General features: G+C 42.0%; 1 protein-coding gene across 3 annotated transcripts in view; it reads left to right on the forward strand.

Moving 5' to 3' along the window:
• gab3 (GRB2 associated binding protein 3) overlaps positions 1 to 4,701 on the forward strand; it is a 148,349-nt gene extending 143,648 nt beyond the window's left edge. For all 3 annotated transcript variants that reach the window (XM_080187430.1, XM_080187428.1, XM_080187429.1), the window contains 2 exons: positions 554 to 667; positions 1,111 to 4,701. In XM_080187430.1, the coding sequence (XP_080043556.1) occupies positions 554 to 667; positions 1,111 to 1,251 (255 nt within the window). In that variant the 3' untranslated portion in view covers positions 1,252 to 4,701. The remainder of the gene's footprint in view (positions 1 to 553; positions 668 to 1,110) is intronic.
• Positions 4,702 to 18,338: the final 13,637 nt, after the last annotated feature.

An 18,338-nucleotide genomic window follows, 5' to 3' on the forward strand; every position in this document is an offset into this window, starting at 1 on the left:
CACCTAACCAGCACGTCTTTCACACTGTGGGAGGAAACCGAGCATCTGGAGGAAACCCACACAGACGTGGGGAGAACGTGCAGATTCTGCACAGTGGCCCAAGCCAGGAGTTGAACCTGGGTCTCTGTTATATGAGGCAGTAATGCTAACCACTGGGCCACCCTCTCCTGCTTTCCACCCTATCACAGACTTTCTCTTTTATTCTTTCCTCCCCTCGCTCCTTAAAATGCTCTGTACTTGTTTAAAAACAAAAAAAACTCACATTTTGATAGCACCTCTGAGGTTGTAAATGTCTCACGTGAACAGTATCTAACACAATTTGTCTTCAAGAAAATATTATATCACTATTTTATCCAGTTCTAACAAAACGTTGTTGAGCTGAAACATAAGTGTTTCACTCTCCACAGATGCTGTCTGATCTACTGAGTATTTCCAGCATTGTTTGTTCTTGTGTTATATTTCCAGCAGCTGCAGTATTTTGCTTTTGAATGCATGATTATATGATGAAATACGTTAATCCTGCAATTTGCTTCATTAATATTGTTATCCCCAGGAACGCTCGAGCTCGGTATATAATAGCAATGGCAACAATCAGTGGCCCCGAACATTAAACCTGGACTATCTAGCCTTGGACTTCAATGCAACATCTCCCTCTCCCGTTCAGAAGGTATTTTCCCTTGATTTAGTTACATTAATGCAGACCAGTTTGCTACTTGAAATAGATGTAGCAATGATAACTGAGTGAAAGTCCAGAACTGGATATGTTCTCGCAAATAATAACACAAAAAGACTATGCTATACCCTCTGAATGCAAAGTGCTCGTGTCACAATAAAGTAAGAGTAAACATAAGAAAGGAATGAGAGAAAGATTTGGAGAAAATGCGTGTGTGGGAAAATAGGTGTGTCAAGAGTGTGAGAGTGCAAGTAAAATTGGGAGAGAGAAAGCAAAAGAGAGAACATGTATGATTACAAAGAATGAAATAAAGTAAAAGTAAGAGTTTGCAAGAGTAGCACCATTTGAGAGAGTAAGAGTGATAAATGGAATGAATTAAAGAGCTGATACATCTTACTTAGCATTTAATAGATTGTTTCTTTTGATCTTATACACAGAAACCATTCCTTTCATCCATGCTGGAAGAGCGGGTAGACTATGTCCAGGTCGATGAACAGAAGACCCAGGCATTGCAGAACACTAAGCAGGAATGGACTGATGTGCGGCAATCCTGTAACCTGTCAAAAACTTTAAAATGACAGATTTTTATGACACCAAAACTTTACCAGCGAGGAGTAAGATGCAAACTAGACCAATATGGTTTTGCAAATAACCGATTGAAAGACTGCGTTGATTTTTTTAAATTAAAAAGTGAATGGACAATGAAAATAGGCAGCTTAAAAATTGCAGACTCTGCCAGGGACACAAAGAATATGTTGCAATTCTAACAATGATGCCACCACATTAGTTTATATTGAGCAATTTTTGCTTTATATTTTGACAGCAATTCTTTTGATCAAGCACTGTGTCAAATTCAATTAAGAAGAATGCCAAGTGATTTTATTAATTATTGAAATAACCCTTTTTTTTAATTGCAAATCTATTGTGAAGAGCTAAAGGCCAAAATGCAGGACCTGAGGTTAAAAAAGAACAAGCAAAGGAGAAAAACATGGTAAAACCAAGAAAAGTCGTGTATGACACTCAGCTTGAATTTTAAAAGCCTGTCAATTATAAGAGACATCAAAGGGTTAAGAAGTTTCATAACTTTGAAATAGGAGGAGATTCCAAGGAATTCTTGATTTAAATGCAGCAGAAATTTAGAAAAGTCAGAAACTGCACACGGCGATGTTTCTGGAGTTGAGAGAGGAGCTAGACAGGAAAATTGACTGGAGCATTTCTACAACGGAATTGACCGCATTGGTAGTGAATCACATTTTGGAGGGGAAGTCATACATGACCCAGCATCAACCTTTAAGAGGGAGAGTTTATTATTGTCACACATAGGCTCACATTAACAGTGCAATGAAGCTACTGTGAAAATCCCCTAGTCACCACACTCGGGTACACTGAGGGAGAATTTAGCGTGGCCATGCAGACGCCAGGAGAACGTGCAAACTCCACACAGACATTAACCCAAGCTGGGAATCGAACCTGAGTCACAGGTGCTGTGAGGCAACAGTACTAATCACTGTGCCAACCCATGTATCCTGTATGTTTTCACGTTTTCCTGTATCTAGAAGTGCAGGTGAGCTGTTAAGAGATAGGCCATATACAAAGGCAATATTGGAGTTTAAGAGGAAGAGTTCTCAGCTTTGAGGAAGTGTACAGGGCATAAGCACTGATTTTTGGCATTTTGAACAAGGTGGATTTTGCCAAAGACAATGACAAATATACCAGTTTTGTCCTTTGCTTGGGATTGTAATCATTTATAAGCTGAAGATTTATTTTTTTTAACAATTCTTGATTTTACCTTGCATCTTAAAGCTAGCAAAGACGAACCCCTAAAAATTAGAATTGTATAAGTTTTTGGAAAGCTATAATAGAACTGCCGGACAGTTCCGCAAGTCTTAATGACGTTATGTCCAATTTGTCTTCAATTTCTAAATCAATCGGAAATTTCTGCCTCATTCTAAGATTCCTCTTTTTGTTGGAATTACTATTACATTTATTGCACTAGTTTATCAGGTAACATTTTGTTCAAATTGTGTAGAACTGCTTGTTCTAGGACAACAAGGAGGAAAAAAGAGATTTCTAATTTAACTCAGGAAAAGAAATATCAATAATGATAAAACGAATGCTAGAAATATAAAATTTAAAAAAAAACAGATCATGCTGTAAGGATACGCCGGGTCCAAAATCATCAGAAAAGAGAAAAGATAGATTTGTGTCGTAGATAGAGTTCCTTTATAAGAACAAACAAAGAATCCACACCAAAATATTAGCCTCATAAAGATGTTGACAGACCTGCTGTGTATTTCCAATATCAGCTTTTATCTCACTCAAATCTCATTCACTTAAGAATTAGAACTGGCCTATTTTGTTCCATTTATAAAAGCTTCAGCAGTTGATCACAATTTTTCAGCAAATTTATGAGAGAACAATCTAAAAGAAGTACTCTTCAATCCCATCTTAGTGCAGCCTAAAGCTGGTTCTACACAATAGCAGCAACATCCCCTTTGGCTGAATAGCAACCTGAAAATTATTCTGTTCCAATTTTTTTTCGGCACAAAGGGAAAGGAAGGCAGGTGTGGGCATGGTTTGTGGTTAGTGCGGCCCTTGCAAAGTTTGGAAATGGTCTTATCCTTTACATCAATGGGATCTCCAAACCGGTTTGTGAGCTGATATCCCTTTGCTACCTTTTCCCCAACACTGCTGCCACCATGTTGAGTTCTAGCTTTTTTCATGTCACTGAGGTGTGAAAAAATTGTGCACTGTAGCTGGATTCAGCAGTCAGTTTTTTTTCTTCCCGTTGAAGGCACTGATTCTCAGTGAGGAAGAGTTTCTAAAACCTCACCTAACTTATTATTCTTCATGCACTGGGCCATGAGTGTTAACAGACTATTCAAGCTGGTAGAGATCACCATCAGAGTTGAGACTTATTCCCTTCTCACTTGCAGTTCATGCATACTCAGTATTTTCACTGGGGAGTGATCAAATTGCAAAGGGTGATTTTATCCCTCCCCAGTGCTGATAGTACAGGGACTAATTAAAACATCCCCTGCTAGCTCAGCACTGAATAGGAATAAAAAGTGAGAAATATTCTTGAAGGTTTAGCGCCGCATTGAGTAATGCTTTTTACACATTAGGCTATTGAGGATGGTCAGTAGTCAAAGACCCCTGGTAGTTTCAATATACTGCATATTAACCTGGAACTATTTGTATCACCGTTTCAGCATTGACTCTTAGTTTTAAATTCCCCACTGCCAACCAAGAAAGACATCAAAAACTGAAGGATAAACATAGCATGTTAAAATGAAGGAGTTTAATTTTTTGCAAAAACGTACTGAGCCAAGAAGTCAGAAGTAATTTACTTTTCCAAATTTTCCTTTTCTACTAAAGATAAAGCCACGATTCTATGCCATGAACAACAGTGGCACAGACACTCATCCTTCATTTCAGAAAAATATATATATTAGCAATCATATCCAGTTGTTGATTTAAAAGAACTTGGATTCAAAAAGTTAACCTAACTAATATCTAAAATGCATTGTGCATTATGCCATGCATTCAGGTTAATTTCCATTGATATTTTAACAAGATATTCAGGTTCATTTCCTATGATATTTTAACAAGATTGAAATTGCAATGTGCAGTTATAGTCATGAATTTATGACTATTATTGCACAGTGCAATTTCAATCTTTTACTGATAGGGTCCTGTCTACAGAAACTGATGAAGGATCAGAGCAGAAATATTTCTTCTACTTTTGATCTCATTTTTATCTGGTATTAAGATTACTTTGTAAAACTTAAAAGAGCCAGAAAAGCCAAGGATGTATGTTTTTCCGTGATAAGTGATGCTAATCCTCTGCCCATTCTACTCATCTCTGTGGTTCAAATTAATTCACACAAAGAACATTCAGCCACAGTCTTACTTCTAGACGAAGCATTTCACCTGCTTTTGTGTTATGGCTTCTTGCTTCTTAACCTTGCTGGAGTAAAGAGGATGAATAAGCAGGTAAACAGCTGCTTTCTGGTGCTAAATGTGATAGAACATTTTCAGTTCTACCACATATGATTCACATCACCTATGTTCTCTCCATGAAAATAAAATTAATGATCCACGTGGCATTAATTTCACTAATGTTTTACTAAAGGTTTTATTTGCGGACCGTTGCAGGAATGCATTAACTCTTGAGATGTAGATCTGCGCAAGGAATTTGCCATATTAAACTCTCTTCTATCAGGTGCCAAAGAGAGTGAACAAAAAAAAAATCCACACAACCCAAAAATTAAGAAGTTCAACTAAGTCATTCTATTTAATTGCTCCCATGAAAGTTAGAAAATTTCCACTGTTTAACAGCATTTAAAAAATAAACTACAAATTATGGAAAACTGAACTGATTTTTGAAATGCACAGTAGATTACTCAGAAATGTCTTTGAACATGTGCAATCTTCATCAAAATTTTTTTAATGTTAAAATTCCTTTCTACCTTATTAAAAGTTCTTCCCCTCTTCATGCCCTTGGAGTAAAGGCTATTAAGGGACAGGGATCAGAGTAAACATAAATGGAACTGAGTTACAGATCAGGCTTGGCCTTACCGAATATGTTCAATGGGCTGAAAGGCCTTTTCCTGTAACTAAGATTCTAAGTTTAATCTATCCAGTTTAACAGGAAACAGACAGGACAACTGCCAATAAATTGTATTAATACCAGTTGTATGGCCAACGGACCCATCAAAGCTAAAAATAAAAAGAGATCATTTATTCACAGGAGCAGAATTTGCAAAGGCTGAATGTAGCATGGGCCTGGGTTCAAACTAACTTTTAATTGATGGGGCTGACAGTTATATATTGGCTACAAGACCCTTTCTTGAGGCGCCTGCACAATCTCAGTTTGCACCAAGTGAATTAAATGGAAAATAAAGTCAGGCGCGGTACAAAATAGGTGACTCATCTAATTGCATCAATTTTACACTGTGTTGAATTAAAGTTACCCCATTCAGTTCTAGTAAACGATGCAAATCTAAAACATCGGAATCTGTCTTTTCTCTTTATCGTGGCTAATGAACCTGTCTTATTTTCCTTCATCTTATGTTTTTATTTCCGATCACATTCTCTTGTCTGGGGACCAAGAATAGAAGGGTAACATTGAATTCTAGCTTGACTGCCCAGGCAGATAGGCTATAAATGGAGTCTCATAGATAGCAGGGCCAGAATTTTATCATTCCACCCACCATTAGAATCGGAGCAGGCGAGGGACGTTGGAGAGGTCAGTTCACCTTGGGTGAGATTTTACTGTTTTGGGATGAGCTAGGCCATAAAATCCCGCCCCAGGAGTTTGTCTGCCAAAGACTATAAGTGTTGGAGCATGAAGCAGCAAGTGTCTGCCAGATTATATTAGTGCAACTGCCTAATGGCATCTTCATGTGAACAGGGATTACGAATGAAATGACAATAAGGTGCTCAGTGTTATGAAGGAGTTAATCCACAGATATCAAATGCTGTCAGTAGCAATTGCCAGGAAAATAAGAATCAACACATTTAGAGTCGGTCGAATAAGTAAATGTGAAGTTGAACTGGGTTTTGCAGACGAAAGGGTCACAAGGTCAACAGTTCAAAAAGATAAATTACTATTTGAAAGCTTAGATGCTCTCATTTTCTAATCTGCTTTTAAACAGATAACTACTGAAATACCACGTTAATAAATGTGTGAAAGAACATCATGGTGTTTAAAAAGAACATCATGCTGTTAATGAAAAGCCAACGTAAGGGATTTTTTTTTGGTATGAAATATGTATCTGAATCTGGTACCTTGGAAACGGATCAGAAAATAGATGCAGCTAAGGAAGAGCGTTCAATTCAACCCCGTTCACCCATCAAGAAAAGCCTAGTCTTTCACCAGAGTATTGATTTGTTTCTTTAATGATTCCAGATGTCTGCCTCCATAAAACGACTCCAAACTCCATTCCAGATGTTGATCCTATTTGGGTGGATAACATCTGCCATAAGTCCAAAATTTCAACATTGAATCTGTGCGCGCACATCCCCTTGGAATATTGCTCTGTATTGAACTTTCTGGACAATTTGGTATGTTATGCTACAGATGTTTCACACTAATAGGCTGGAATTCTCCAGCTGTTCACACCGGCAAGATTCTCTGGTCCCGCCAGCGGTGACCTCTCTGCCACAGGTTTCCCGGCAACATAGTGTGGCTTCCAGGGAATCCCATTGACCAGAGGAGTCCATCACCAGCAAACAGCATGCCACCTCTCCCCAGCGATTTAAAAAGGTGGAGGGAAGCAAGAAAATCTCACCCATAGGCACAGGTGTACAGAGTTTTTCTTTTTTTTACACACACTTCTGCAACAATGCAGTCCTATTGTTTTTAGACCTTTCTATTGTATTCAGAAAAAGAGGTTCTCTCTAAGTTGGCTGGGGAATATGGTGTGTGGGTGGAAAGGGAACACTTATTCTAATTTCCTGAATCAAAAGTGTTATATAACTATCAAGAGATTACTTAGCTACAAAATAAAAACTAATAATGAGACCTCCAAAACAATTAGTTTTCAGAATTAAAGGATTTGACTGGAATCACAGATCAGGAAGTGAATTGGATTGGGACAGACTTAAGTTCAGAATCTACCCCTTGCCTGTTCGTCAATTGTAAATATTTGTATATAAGGATCTGTAAAATATTTGTTAAAATAAACTGTTTGTGTGTCGTGTTAAACATCTCGACCTGTCTGCAAGTTTGCAAAACACCCTTATTCTGAAGTTAATGGTGTAGATGCACAATCTAACTTGCAAAAGAAGAAATGATTGTGGTGAGATAAACTATTTTTGAGAATGGGTATATCAGCAAGAAAAATGCCTAACCTCCCAATATTCCATTCAGTTTTGGGTAATAATCTCAGAAATTGTAAATGTCTTAGGGCTATAAATCAGTGCGCTCTTTTTTAATCCAATTCAATCAAATCCAATTCAGAGTCCCAACAAGTTGAGACATTCCTGATCCAAGCTGACAAGACAGGGCTCTCACCTCCTGCCTTGGGCTTGATCTGCATGATCCAAGCTGATTGGAGTAGGCATAGCTCCTCCTCCAAGGCTTGATCTCATTTGCATCTTAGCCAAAAGGCCGAAATGCCACTTTTAAAAATTGCTTCAAATGAAGCTAAAATGTAACCTAATGACTTCAACCAAGTACAGCATGTCGACACTACACTCGATCTTAGGCAAAAGGCGCTCTCTGTTTATTGTACATGATAGTCACGATTGAAGATCTGCCTGCACCAATTCCAAATGAAGTGGGCAGCAAGTAAATTTGATGTGCCCACCTCAACTGCATGATTGTCAGAAGTGATCAAAACAGATTCCATACTGCATCCTCCTTCTGTGTATTAATTCCATACCCAGCAAGGGGCCAAACAATGTTGTGCAGATACCAAATGATTCAAGTCACTTGTTCTTCAAATTTTTTTATTCATTTGTGGGACTTGGGCATCAATGACTGGTCAGCATTTATTACCCTCCCTAGTTGCCCTTGAGAAAGTGATGGTGAGCTGCCTTCTTGAATCGCTGTAGTCCATGTTCTGTGAGTTGACCCACAATGCTGTTAGGGAAGGAATGCCAGGGTTTTGACCCAGGTTTTGACTGCAGATCCTTTGACTGTGAAGGAATGATGATATATTTCCTAGTCAGGATGGTGAGTGGCTTGGAGGGGAACTTGCAGGTGGTGGTATTCCCATTTATCTGCTGCCCTTGTCTTTTTAGATGCAAGTGGTCGTGGGTTTGGAAGGTGCTGTCTAAGGATCTTTGATGAATTGCTGCAGTGCATCTTGTAGATAGTACACACTGCTGCTACTGAGCATTTGATGGTGGAGGGATTGAATGTTCGTAGATGTGGTGCCAATCAAGTGAGATGCTTCTTGAGTATTGTTGAAGCTGCACCCATCCAGGCAAATGGGGATTATTCCATCACAATTCTGACCTGTGCGTTGTAAATCGTGGATTGGCTTTGGAGAGTCATGAGGTGAGTTACTGGCCGCAGTATTCCTAGCCTCTGACCTGCTCTTGTAGCCACTGTATTTATGTGTTGAGTTTTTGGCCAATGGTAACCCCAATGATGTTGACAATGGGGGATTCAGTGATAATTACGCCATTGGACGTCAAGGGGAGGTGGTTAGAGGTCTCTTATTGGTGATGGTCATTGCCTGGCATTTGTGTGGAGTGAATGTTACTTGCCACTTGTCTGCCCAAGCCTGGATATTGTCCAGATCTTATTGGCTGTCCATCTTAAAGGGAAATTCCACTGGGTAAAACTAGCGGAATTTTTTTTTATTATTCATTCATGGAGCATGAGCATCACTGACTGGCCAGCATTTATTGCCCATCCCTAGTTGCCCTTGTTCAGAGGGCAGTTGAGAAGCAACCACATTGCTGTGGCTCTGGAGTCACATGTAGGCCAGACTAGGTAAGGATGGCAGATTTCCTTCCCTCAAGGATATTACTTACTCAGATGGGTTTTTTCTGATAATCAACACTAGTTTCACAGTCATCAATGGATTCTTAATTACAGATACTTTTGATTGAATTTGAATTCCACTATCTGCCGTGGAGGGATTTGAACTGGGTTCCCAGAACATTTACTGAGTTGCTGGGTTAATAACCATCACCTCTACTTTGAAGGATGGGTGATTGAATACCTGGGAAGTGAAAGGGTTCCAGAGTGATGAACATGGTACGAGAGGCATTAATGAGGAAACTGAACAGGAGGAGAGATCCATAGTTCTATAACCAGACCAGGGAGGTTAAATACCTAAAAATTTTCCAATTCTCACTAGATATAGGGGAGGTACCAGAGGAGTGGAGAAATGCAAATCTAATTCCATTCTTTAAAAATGGATCGAAGGAAATGCCAAACAATTACAAGCCAGTTAGTCTTGCATCAAAAAAAGTATGGGCAACAAAGTGTTTAGTACTGCTGCTTCATAGTGCCAGCGACCCAGGTTCGATTCCAGCTTGGGTCACTGTCTGCATGGAGCCTGTACGTTCTCCCTGTGTCTGTGTGGGTTTCCACTGGGTGCTCTAGCTTCATCCGACAGTCTGAAAGACCTGCTGGTTAGCTGCGCTGGCCATGCTAAATTCTCCCTTGGTGTACTTGAACGTCATTGCAGTGTTAATGTCAGCTTACATGTGTCATTAATAAATAAACATCAGTGGTGGGCAAATTAGTAGAATTGATCTTGAGAGAAAAGATAAACTGTCATGTAAATATATATGGACATCTCGTGGTCAGCATAGATTTATTAACGGAAGGTCCTTCTCACAAACTTGATTGAAATCTTTCAGTGACACGAAAGGTTTTTGAAGAAAGTGCAGTGGCTGTTTTGTTGAAGGATGCCCTTTGAATGGAAAATTGTTTCAAGTGGTGTTCCACAGGGCTCAGGCATTGGGGCCCCTAATGTTGTGTGATTATATTAACAATTTCGAAATGAACATTGGGGTACAATTGGGAAAGTTACACTTGACACAAAGATTGGCTGAAGATAGCTACAATCTCCAAAATGATATAGATAGGTTGGTGCAGTGGGCAGTAAAGTGGCAGATTGATTTTAACACAGAATTGTGAGGTCACGCATTTAGAAAGGTCAAACAGTTATAGGGAGTATACAGTAAATGGGAATATACTAAGAGAGTAGATTAAATGAGAGATCTTGGCATACAAGTATGCAGGTCACTAAAGGCAGCAGTTCAACTAGAAAATATCGTAAAGAAGGTAAATGGAATAATCTCCTTAATTGGCAGAGGTATAGAATGTCAAAGTAAGGATATAATGTTGGAATTGTATAAACACTGGTGAGACCACAACAGGAGTATTATGTGCAGTTCTGGTCACCACATTAAAGGAAGGATATTATTGCTCTTGAAAGAGTGCAGAGGAGGTTTACGGGAATGTTGCCAGGGTAGCTATGAGGAGAGATTGGAACAAACAAGACTAAGGGGTGACTTGATCGAGGTGTACAGAATTATAAGGGAAAACGAAAGAGTGGATTGAATAAAATTATTTCCCTTAGCGGAGATTTCTAGAACCAGGGAACATAGCTTCAAGGTAAGTGATAGTAGGTGTAGAAGAGACACGAGGAAGAATATTTTTACACAGAGGGAGACCTGAAATTCACTGCCTGAGTTGATTGTGAAGGCAGAGACCCTGAACATTTTCACAAAGTGCCTGGATCTGCACCTTAAGTGCTGCAAACTACAGGGCAATGGGCCGGGTGCAGAAAGGTGGGATTAGAAGGCACACCTGGGTGTCCTGGGGCTGGCAAGGAAAAGATGAGCCGAATGGCCTCCTTCTGTGTTGTATCTTTTCTATAGTTATATGGCGATTAACACTGTTCCCTACAGCAAAGGAGAGGAGTTCAGATGGCTATGTTGCCTGCCTGATGTCAGGGTTTGGGATAGCTGTTCTGGGCTGGAGAGGAAGCTGGTGGGAGGAGAAAGATCCAGTTGTCATGTTCCATATAGGTACCAACAACATAGGTAGAATGAGAAAACAAGGAACGAGGGCGGCACAGTGGTTAGTACTGCTGCCTCACAACGCCAGGAACCCGGGTTCAATTCTAGCCTCGGAACACTGTTTGTGCAGCGTTTGCACATTAACCCTGTATCTGTGTGGGTTTCCTCTGGGTGCTCCAGTTTCCTCCCACAGTCCAAAGATGTGTGGATTGACTATGCTAAATTGATCTTAATGTCAGCGGGATTAGCAGGGTAAATATGTGGGGTTACGGGTATTGGGCTAGGGTGGGTTTGCAGTTGGTTCAGGCTCAAAGGGCCGAATGGAGAGATTCTATGAGTAAAAGGGTTCTGCAATGAGCGTATGAGAAGCTAGGCACTAAATTAAAAAACAGAGCCTCAAATGTTTTAATTCCTGGAATATTACCTGTGTCAAGTGTAAATCGACATAAAGTACATAAAATTAGAGAGACGAACATGTGGCTCACAGGCTGATGTGGAAGAAGTGGGTGCCAGTTTGTGGGATACTAGCTCCAGTATTGGGGAAAGTGGGATCTGTAGTATTGGGATGGTCTGCTCCTTACTAGTATTTTTTTGAACTTAATAGTGGGAGCAAGAGCTCAAATGTGGAAAACTGTAGTATATTCAAAGATTCGTCCACAACTGCTGCAGGCAGGGCATTCCACGCCCTTACTACCCTCTGAGTAAAGAACCTACCTCTGACATCCGTCCTATAATTACCACCCCTCAATTTAAAGCTATGTCCCCTTGTGTTAGCCATCACCATCCGAGGAAAAAGGCTCTCACTGTCCACCCTATCTAATCCTCTGATCATCTTGAATGCCTCAATTAGGTCACCTCTTAACCTTCTTCTCTCTAACGAAAATAACCTCAAGTCCCTCAGCCTTTCCTCATAAGAACTTCCCACCATTCCAGGCACCATCCTGGTAAACCGCCTCTGCACCCTTTCCAATGCTTCCACATCTTTCTTATAATGCGGCGACCAGAACTGTATGCAATACTCCAAGTGCAGCCGCACCAGAGTTTTGTACAGCTGCAACATGATCTCACGGCTCCGAAATTCAATCCCTCGACCAATAAAAGCTAACACACCATATGCCTTCTTAATAACCTTATCAACCTGGGTGCCAACTTTCAGGGATCTATGCACATGTACACCGAGATCTCTCTGCTCGTCGACACTACCAAGAGTCCTTCCATTAGCCCTATATTCTGTACTCCTGTTACTCTTAACAAAGTGAATCACCTCACACTTGTCCACATTAAACTCCATTTGCCACCTCTCAGCCCAGCTCTGCAGCTTATCTATGTCCCTCTGCAAACTGTAACATCCATCCTCACTGTCTACAACTCCTCTGACTTTGGTGTTGTCAGCAAATTTACTAACCCAATGTACTTAAAACATTTACATGCTTTTTCATCCTTCCCCAAATAAAGGGAGCAAAATTGTACACAGTACTCCAGAATGCAGTCTCACAATACCCTATACAGTTGCAATAACATTTCCCCACTTTTATATTCTCTTTCATTCGCAACAAATGCAAAATTTCATTTTTCTTCCTTATTTCCTGCTGCACCTTCATTCTAATTGTCTGTGATTCATGCACGAGGGCATACAACATTACAGTGCAGAACAGGCCCTTCGGCCCACGATGTAGCGCCGACCAATTAAAAAAGCAATGACCCTCTAACCTAAACCAATCCCTTTCCATCCATAAACCTATCCACGGATCTCTTAAATGCCCCCAAACTAGGCGCATCTACAACTGCAGCAGGCAGGGCATTCCAATCCCTCACCACCCTCTGGGTAAAGAACCTACCTCTGACATCCGTCCTATATCTACCACCCCTTAATTTAAAGCTATGCCCCCTCGTGCTAGCTTTCTCCATCCGAGGAAAAAGGCTATCACTGTCCACCCTATCTAAGCCTCTAATCATCTTATATGTTTCAGTAAGGTCCCCTCTTAGCTGCCTTCTTTCTAACGAAAACAACCCCAAATCCCTCAGTCTCTCCTCATAGGACCTTCCCTCCATACCAGGCAACACCCTGGTAAACCTCTTCTGCACCCTCTCCAATGCCTCCACATCCTTCCTATAATGTGGGGACCTAAACTGCACACAATACTCCAAGTGCGGACAAAGAACAAAGAACAAAGAACAACCCAGCATGGGAAACAGGCCCTTTGGCCCAACGAGCCCGTGCCGCCGCATCCTCCTACACCTAATCTGCCCTGCGTGTCTGCGAGTGGAACCCCTAACTCAGCCAGATTCAGGGGAGAATAGTGTCAATTTGTTACACCAATCAGCCTAAGAGCACATCTTTGGGGTGTGGGAGGAAACCGGAGCACCCGGAGGAAACCCATGCAACCACAGGGAGAATGCGCAAACTCCCACAGACACAGGCCCAAATCCATGTATCTGCACAGCTAGCAGTGCTATTTACTGAGCTGTTGCGGCGCCCGTCTACCGGTCCAGGATCAAGCACACACACCGACACGAAGTACTAGGCCACTCCCGGAACCTCCAAGAGCAGCCCACGCACGACCCACCGTGTGCATGCCCCTCGTTTGACAACAAGGTGGACCTCCACCTGCGGAATAAAAAGACAAAAACGTTAACATATCAGTCTGCATTTCCAGTGTCTCCTGAGGCTCTGACCCTATGTAATACCCACTACTATAACCCTCCATCCTTGTTTCGCTCATGTGTCTATCTAAGTAAACCTTAAACGAGTCCAATGTTCCTGCCTCCACCACCCTACTGGGTAGCGCATTCCATACCCCCACGACCCTCTGCGTGAAGAACCTTCCTCTCACATCCAAATTATACTTCTCCCCCCTCACCCTTAGATCATGGCCTCTCGTAATTGTACCCAGTCTTGGGAGCAGCCTCTCACTATTGACTCAATCTATTCCCTTCAGTATTTTATATACCTCTATCATGTCTCCCCTCAATCTCCGTCTTTCCAAGGAGAAAAGTCCCAGTTTCTCCAACCTTTCCTTGTAATTCAGTCCTTCCATGCCAGGCAACATCTTGGTAAATCTCCTCTGCACCCTCTCCAGAGTCTCCACGTCCTTCCGGTAGTAAGGCGACCAGAACTGGATACAGTACTCCAAATGCGGTCTAACCAACGTTCTGTACAACTGAAGCATTAGACGGCAGCTCCTATACTCTATACCCCTTCCTATAAAGGCTAGCATTCCATAAGCTTTCCTCACAACCTTCTCTACTTGTGTCACAACCTTCATAGACTTGTGAACCTGCACTCCCAGGTCCCTCTGTATTTCTATACTCCTAATCGGTCTACCTTTTATCACGTAGCTCCTTTCTGCATTATTCCTTCCAAAATGCATCACCTCGCATTTGTCAGGATTAAATTCCATCTGCCACCTATCTGCCCAATGTACCAACCTATCTATATCCTGCTGTATCACCTGACAGTCCACCTCAGTATCCGGCAACCCTGCCATCTTGGTGTCATCCGCAAACTTGCTGATCACACCACCTACGCTCTCTTCCAAATCGTTTATGTATACTACAAAGAGGAGAGGTCCCAGTACTGAGCCCTGCGGCACACCACTGGTCACTGGCCTCCAGCCCAAAAAGGTCCCCTCAACAACTACCCTCTGTCTCCTATTGCCCAGCCAGTTCTCAATCCACCTAGCTACCTGTCCTTGTATCCCATGCGCCTTAACCTTTTCTACCAGCCTACCATGAGGGACTTTGTCAAACGCCTTACTGAAATCCATATAGATGACATCAACGGCTCTCCCATCGTCAACCGTTTTTGTCACCTCCTCAAAGAATTCTACCAGATTCGTAAGGCAAGACCTCCCTCTAACAAAGCCATGTTGCGTATCCCTAATCAGATCGCAATGCTCCAAATGCTCATACATCCTACCCCTAAGTATTTTTTCCATCAATTTCCCTACCACTGATGTCAAACTCACCGGTCTATAATTTCCAGGGTTATCCCTACTACCTTTTTTAAACAGCGGTACCACATTTGCTACCCTCCAGTCTTCTGGGACCTCACCTGTGTCCAAAGAAGAGACAAAGATTTGCGCCAGAGGCCCAGCAATTTCATCTTTCACCTCCCTAAGCAGCCTGGGATAAATACCATCAGGCCCCGGAGCTTTATCCGTCCTTACGCTACCTAAAAGCCCTAGCACTTCCTCCCTCGTAATAGATACTTCCTGCCACTGATCCACAGCTCCCTCCAAGACACCGCACGACACCGAACCCCTCTCCTTAGTGAATACCGACGCAAAGTATTCATTCAGGATCTCCCCCATTCCCTCCGACTCAATACATAACTCCCCACTTTTGTCCCTCAGAGGACCAATTTTCCCTCTAACTACTCTCTTGCTCCTAATATAGGAATAAAATGCCTTTGGATTTTCCTTAATCCTATCAGCCAAAGCCATTTCATGCCCTGTCTTCGCCCTTCTAATTCCCCTTTTTAGCTCCCTCCTACTCTCTCTATATTCCTCCAGCGCACTCTCCGTACCCAGTTGTTTCGACCTAACATATGCCTCCCTCTTCTTCCTCACCAAGTCTTCGATACCCCTTGTAATCCACGGCTCTCTAATCCTACCTTTCCCATCCTTCCGCTTAACCGGAACATGCCTCTCCTGCAACATTTTCAGTTTGCCCTTAAAAGCCTCCCACTTGCCAACCGTGGACTTGCCAGCTAACAGTCCCTCCCAATCAGTATCCTTCAGCTCCCTCCTAATCCGGCTATAGCTCGCCTTACCCCAGTTCAGCACCCTCCCGTTCGGCCGGCACTCATCCCTTTCCATTTTTATCCTAAAGTAGACGGACTTGTGGTCACTGTTAGCCACATGTTCGCCTACCTCAACCTCAACCACCTGCCCTGACTCATTACCCAACACTAAATCCAGTATAGCCCCTTCCCTAGTCGGGCTAGTTACATACTGCTCTAGGGACCCTTCCAAATCACATTTTACAAACTCCTCACCCTCCGTACCCCCAGCTCTAGGCCCCTTCCAATCCACTCCAGGAAGATTAAAGTCACCCACTACAACCACGCTATTCTTCCTGCACCTGTCCAAAATGCCCCTGCAAACGCCTTCCTCCACTGACCTCAGGCTGTTGGGTGGCCTATAGTATACCCCTAGCATCGTAATCGCTTCCTTTTTATTCCTCAACTCCACCCACAGCGACTCAATCCCTAACTCCTCCATATTGTCCTCCCTCTGTACTACTGTGATGTTTTCCTTTACTAACATGACGCTGCGACTCCTAAATTCAATCCCCCTACCAATAAACGCCAAGACACCGTATGCCTTCCTAACTACCATATCTACTTGATTCCCAACTTTCAGGGATCTATGTACACATACACCTAGATCCCTCTGTTCATCAACACTATTCAGAGTCCTACCATTAGCCCTATACTCTACACATCTGTTATTCCTGCCAAAGTGAATTACCTCACACTTTTCCACATTAAACGCCATCTGCCACCTCTCGGCCCAGCTCTGCAACTTGTCCAAGTCTCTCTGTAAACTATGACACCCCTCTTCACTATCTACCACTCCTCTATATCAAAGTATTTTGGAAGTTTCTTTCCCTTTAAGTAACGTTGTCTTTTTATTCCTTTGACCAAAATGGATAACTTCACACTTATCCAGATTAAATTTAATCTGCCAGATTTTGGCCCACTCACCTAACCTATCCAGATCCATTTGTAAATTTCTTATTTCCTCATTGCAATTTGCTATCCCACCTACTTTAGTGTCATCTCCAAATTTGGCTATGGTACACTCTATCACTTACATCCAAGTCATTAATATAGATTGTAAATAGTTGGAACCCTGAGAACTAAACACTGTGGCAAAATACTAGTTACAGCTTGCCAACCCAGAAAAAGACATATTTATTCCATTGAGCCTGGCCAGATCATCAAAGTTGCAGTGAGGGGACATGTGGCGAACACTGAACACAATTCTGTAAGCTTTCAGACACACATTGGAAAGGACAAGTGTTGTCCTAGAGTTAAGGTGCTAAATTGGAAAGAGGCTAACTATAACTAGATTAGACAGGATTTGGAGGGTGTCGTTAGGGAGAGGCTGTTTGAGGGTAAATCCACATCTGGGTAGAATGTGCGGGAGCCTTTTAAGGAGCAGTTGATCAGAGTGCAGGACAGGCATATGCCTGTGAAAAGTGGGGACAGGAAAGGCAGGATTCAGGAACCGTGGATGACCAGAGAAATTGGAGTCTCATCAAAAAGAAAAAGGATGCATACATAAGGTCTAGGCAATTAAAAATAGATGAAGCACTTGAAGAATACAGAGGAAGTAGAAAATAACTCAAACAGGGAGTTAGGAGGACAAAAGGGGTCATGAAACATCTTTGGCAGGGAAGATTAAGTAGGATCCCAAGGCATTTTATCCATATATTAGGACCAAGAGGGTAGCTAGAGAAAGAATTGGTCCACTCAAGGATAAAGGAGGAAAATTATGCGTAGAATTAAAGGAAGTTGATGAGACCCTTCATGAGAACTTTGCGTGGATATTCACAAAGGATGGGGATACCTTGATTGATGGTGTCTCAGAGAGGTGTGTAAACCTTCTACAGCAAGTCATCATTACGAGTGAGGAAGTGTTAGGTGTATTAAGGTAGACAAAGCCCCAGGGCTGGATAGCATCTATTCCAAATTACTGAGGGAGACAAGAGAGGAAATTGCTGGGCCTCAAACAGAAATCTTTCTTTACACATTGGCAACAGGTGAGGTCCCAGAGGATTGGACGATAGCAGTGTTGCTCTGTTATTTAAGAAGAATAGCAAGGATCACCCAGATCATTATAGGCCAATGAGCTTGACATTAGTGATAGTCAAATTGTTGGAGAAGATTCTTAGGGATAGGAGCTATACACATTTGGAACTGGTCTTATTAGTGACAGACAGCAAGGGAGGTCATGGCTCACTAATTTGAGTTTTTTGACGAGGTGACAAAAATGGTTGGTGAGGGAAAGGCCGTGGATGTTGTCTACATGACATTAATAAAGCATTGACAAGGTCCCTCATGGGCATTCTGGTGCAAACGATTAAGTCACATGGGATCAAGTGTGAACTAGCCTAGGTGGATTCAGAACTGGTTTGGCCATAGAAGACAGAGGGTAGT

This window comes from Carcharhinus amblyrhynchos, chromosome 4 (genome assembly GCF_965287045.1).
Source record: "Carcharhinus amblyrhynchos chromosome 4, sCarAmb.v2.hapA, whole genome shotgun sequence".
Classification (NCBI taxonomy): Eukaryota; Metazoa; Chordata; class Chondrichthyes; order Carcharhiniformes; family Carcharhinidae; genus Carcharhinus; species Carcharhinus amblyrhynchos.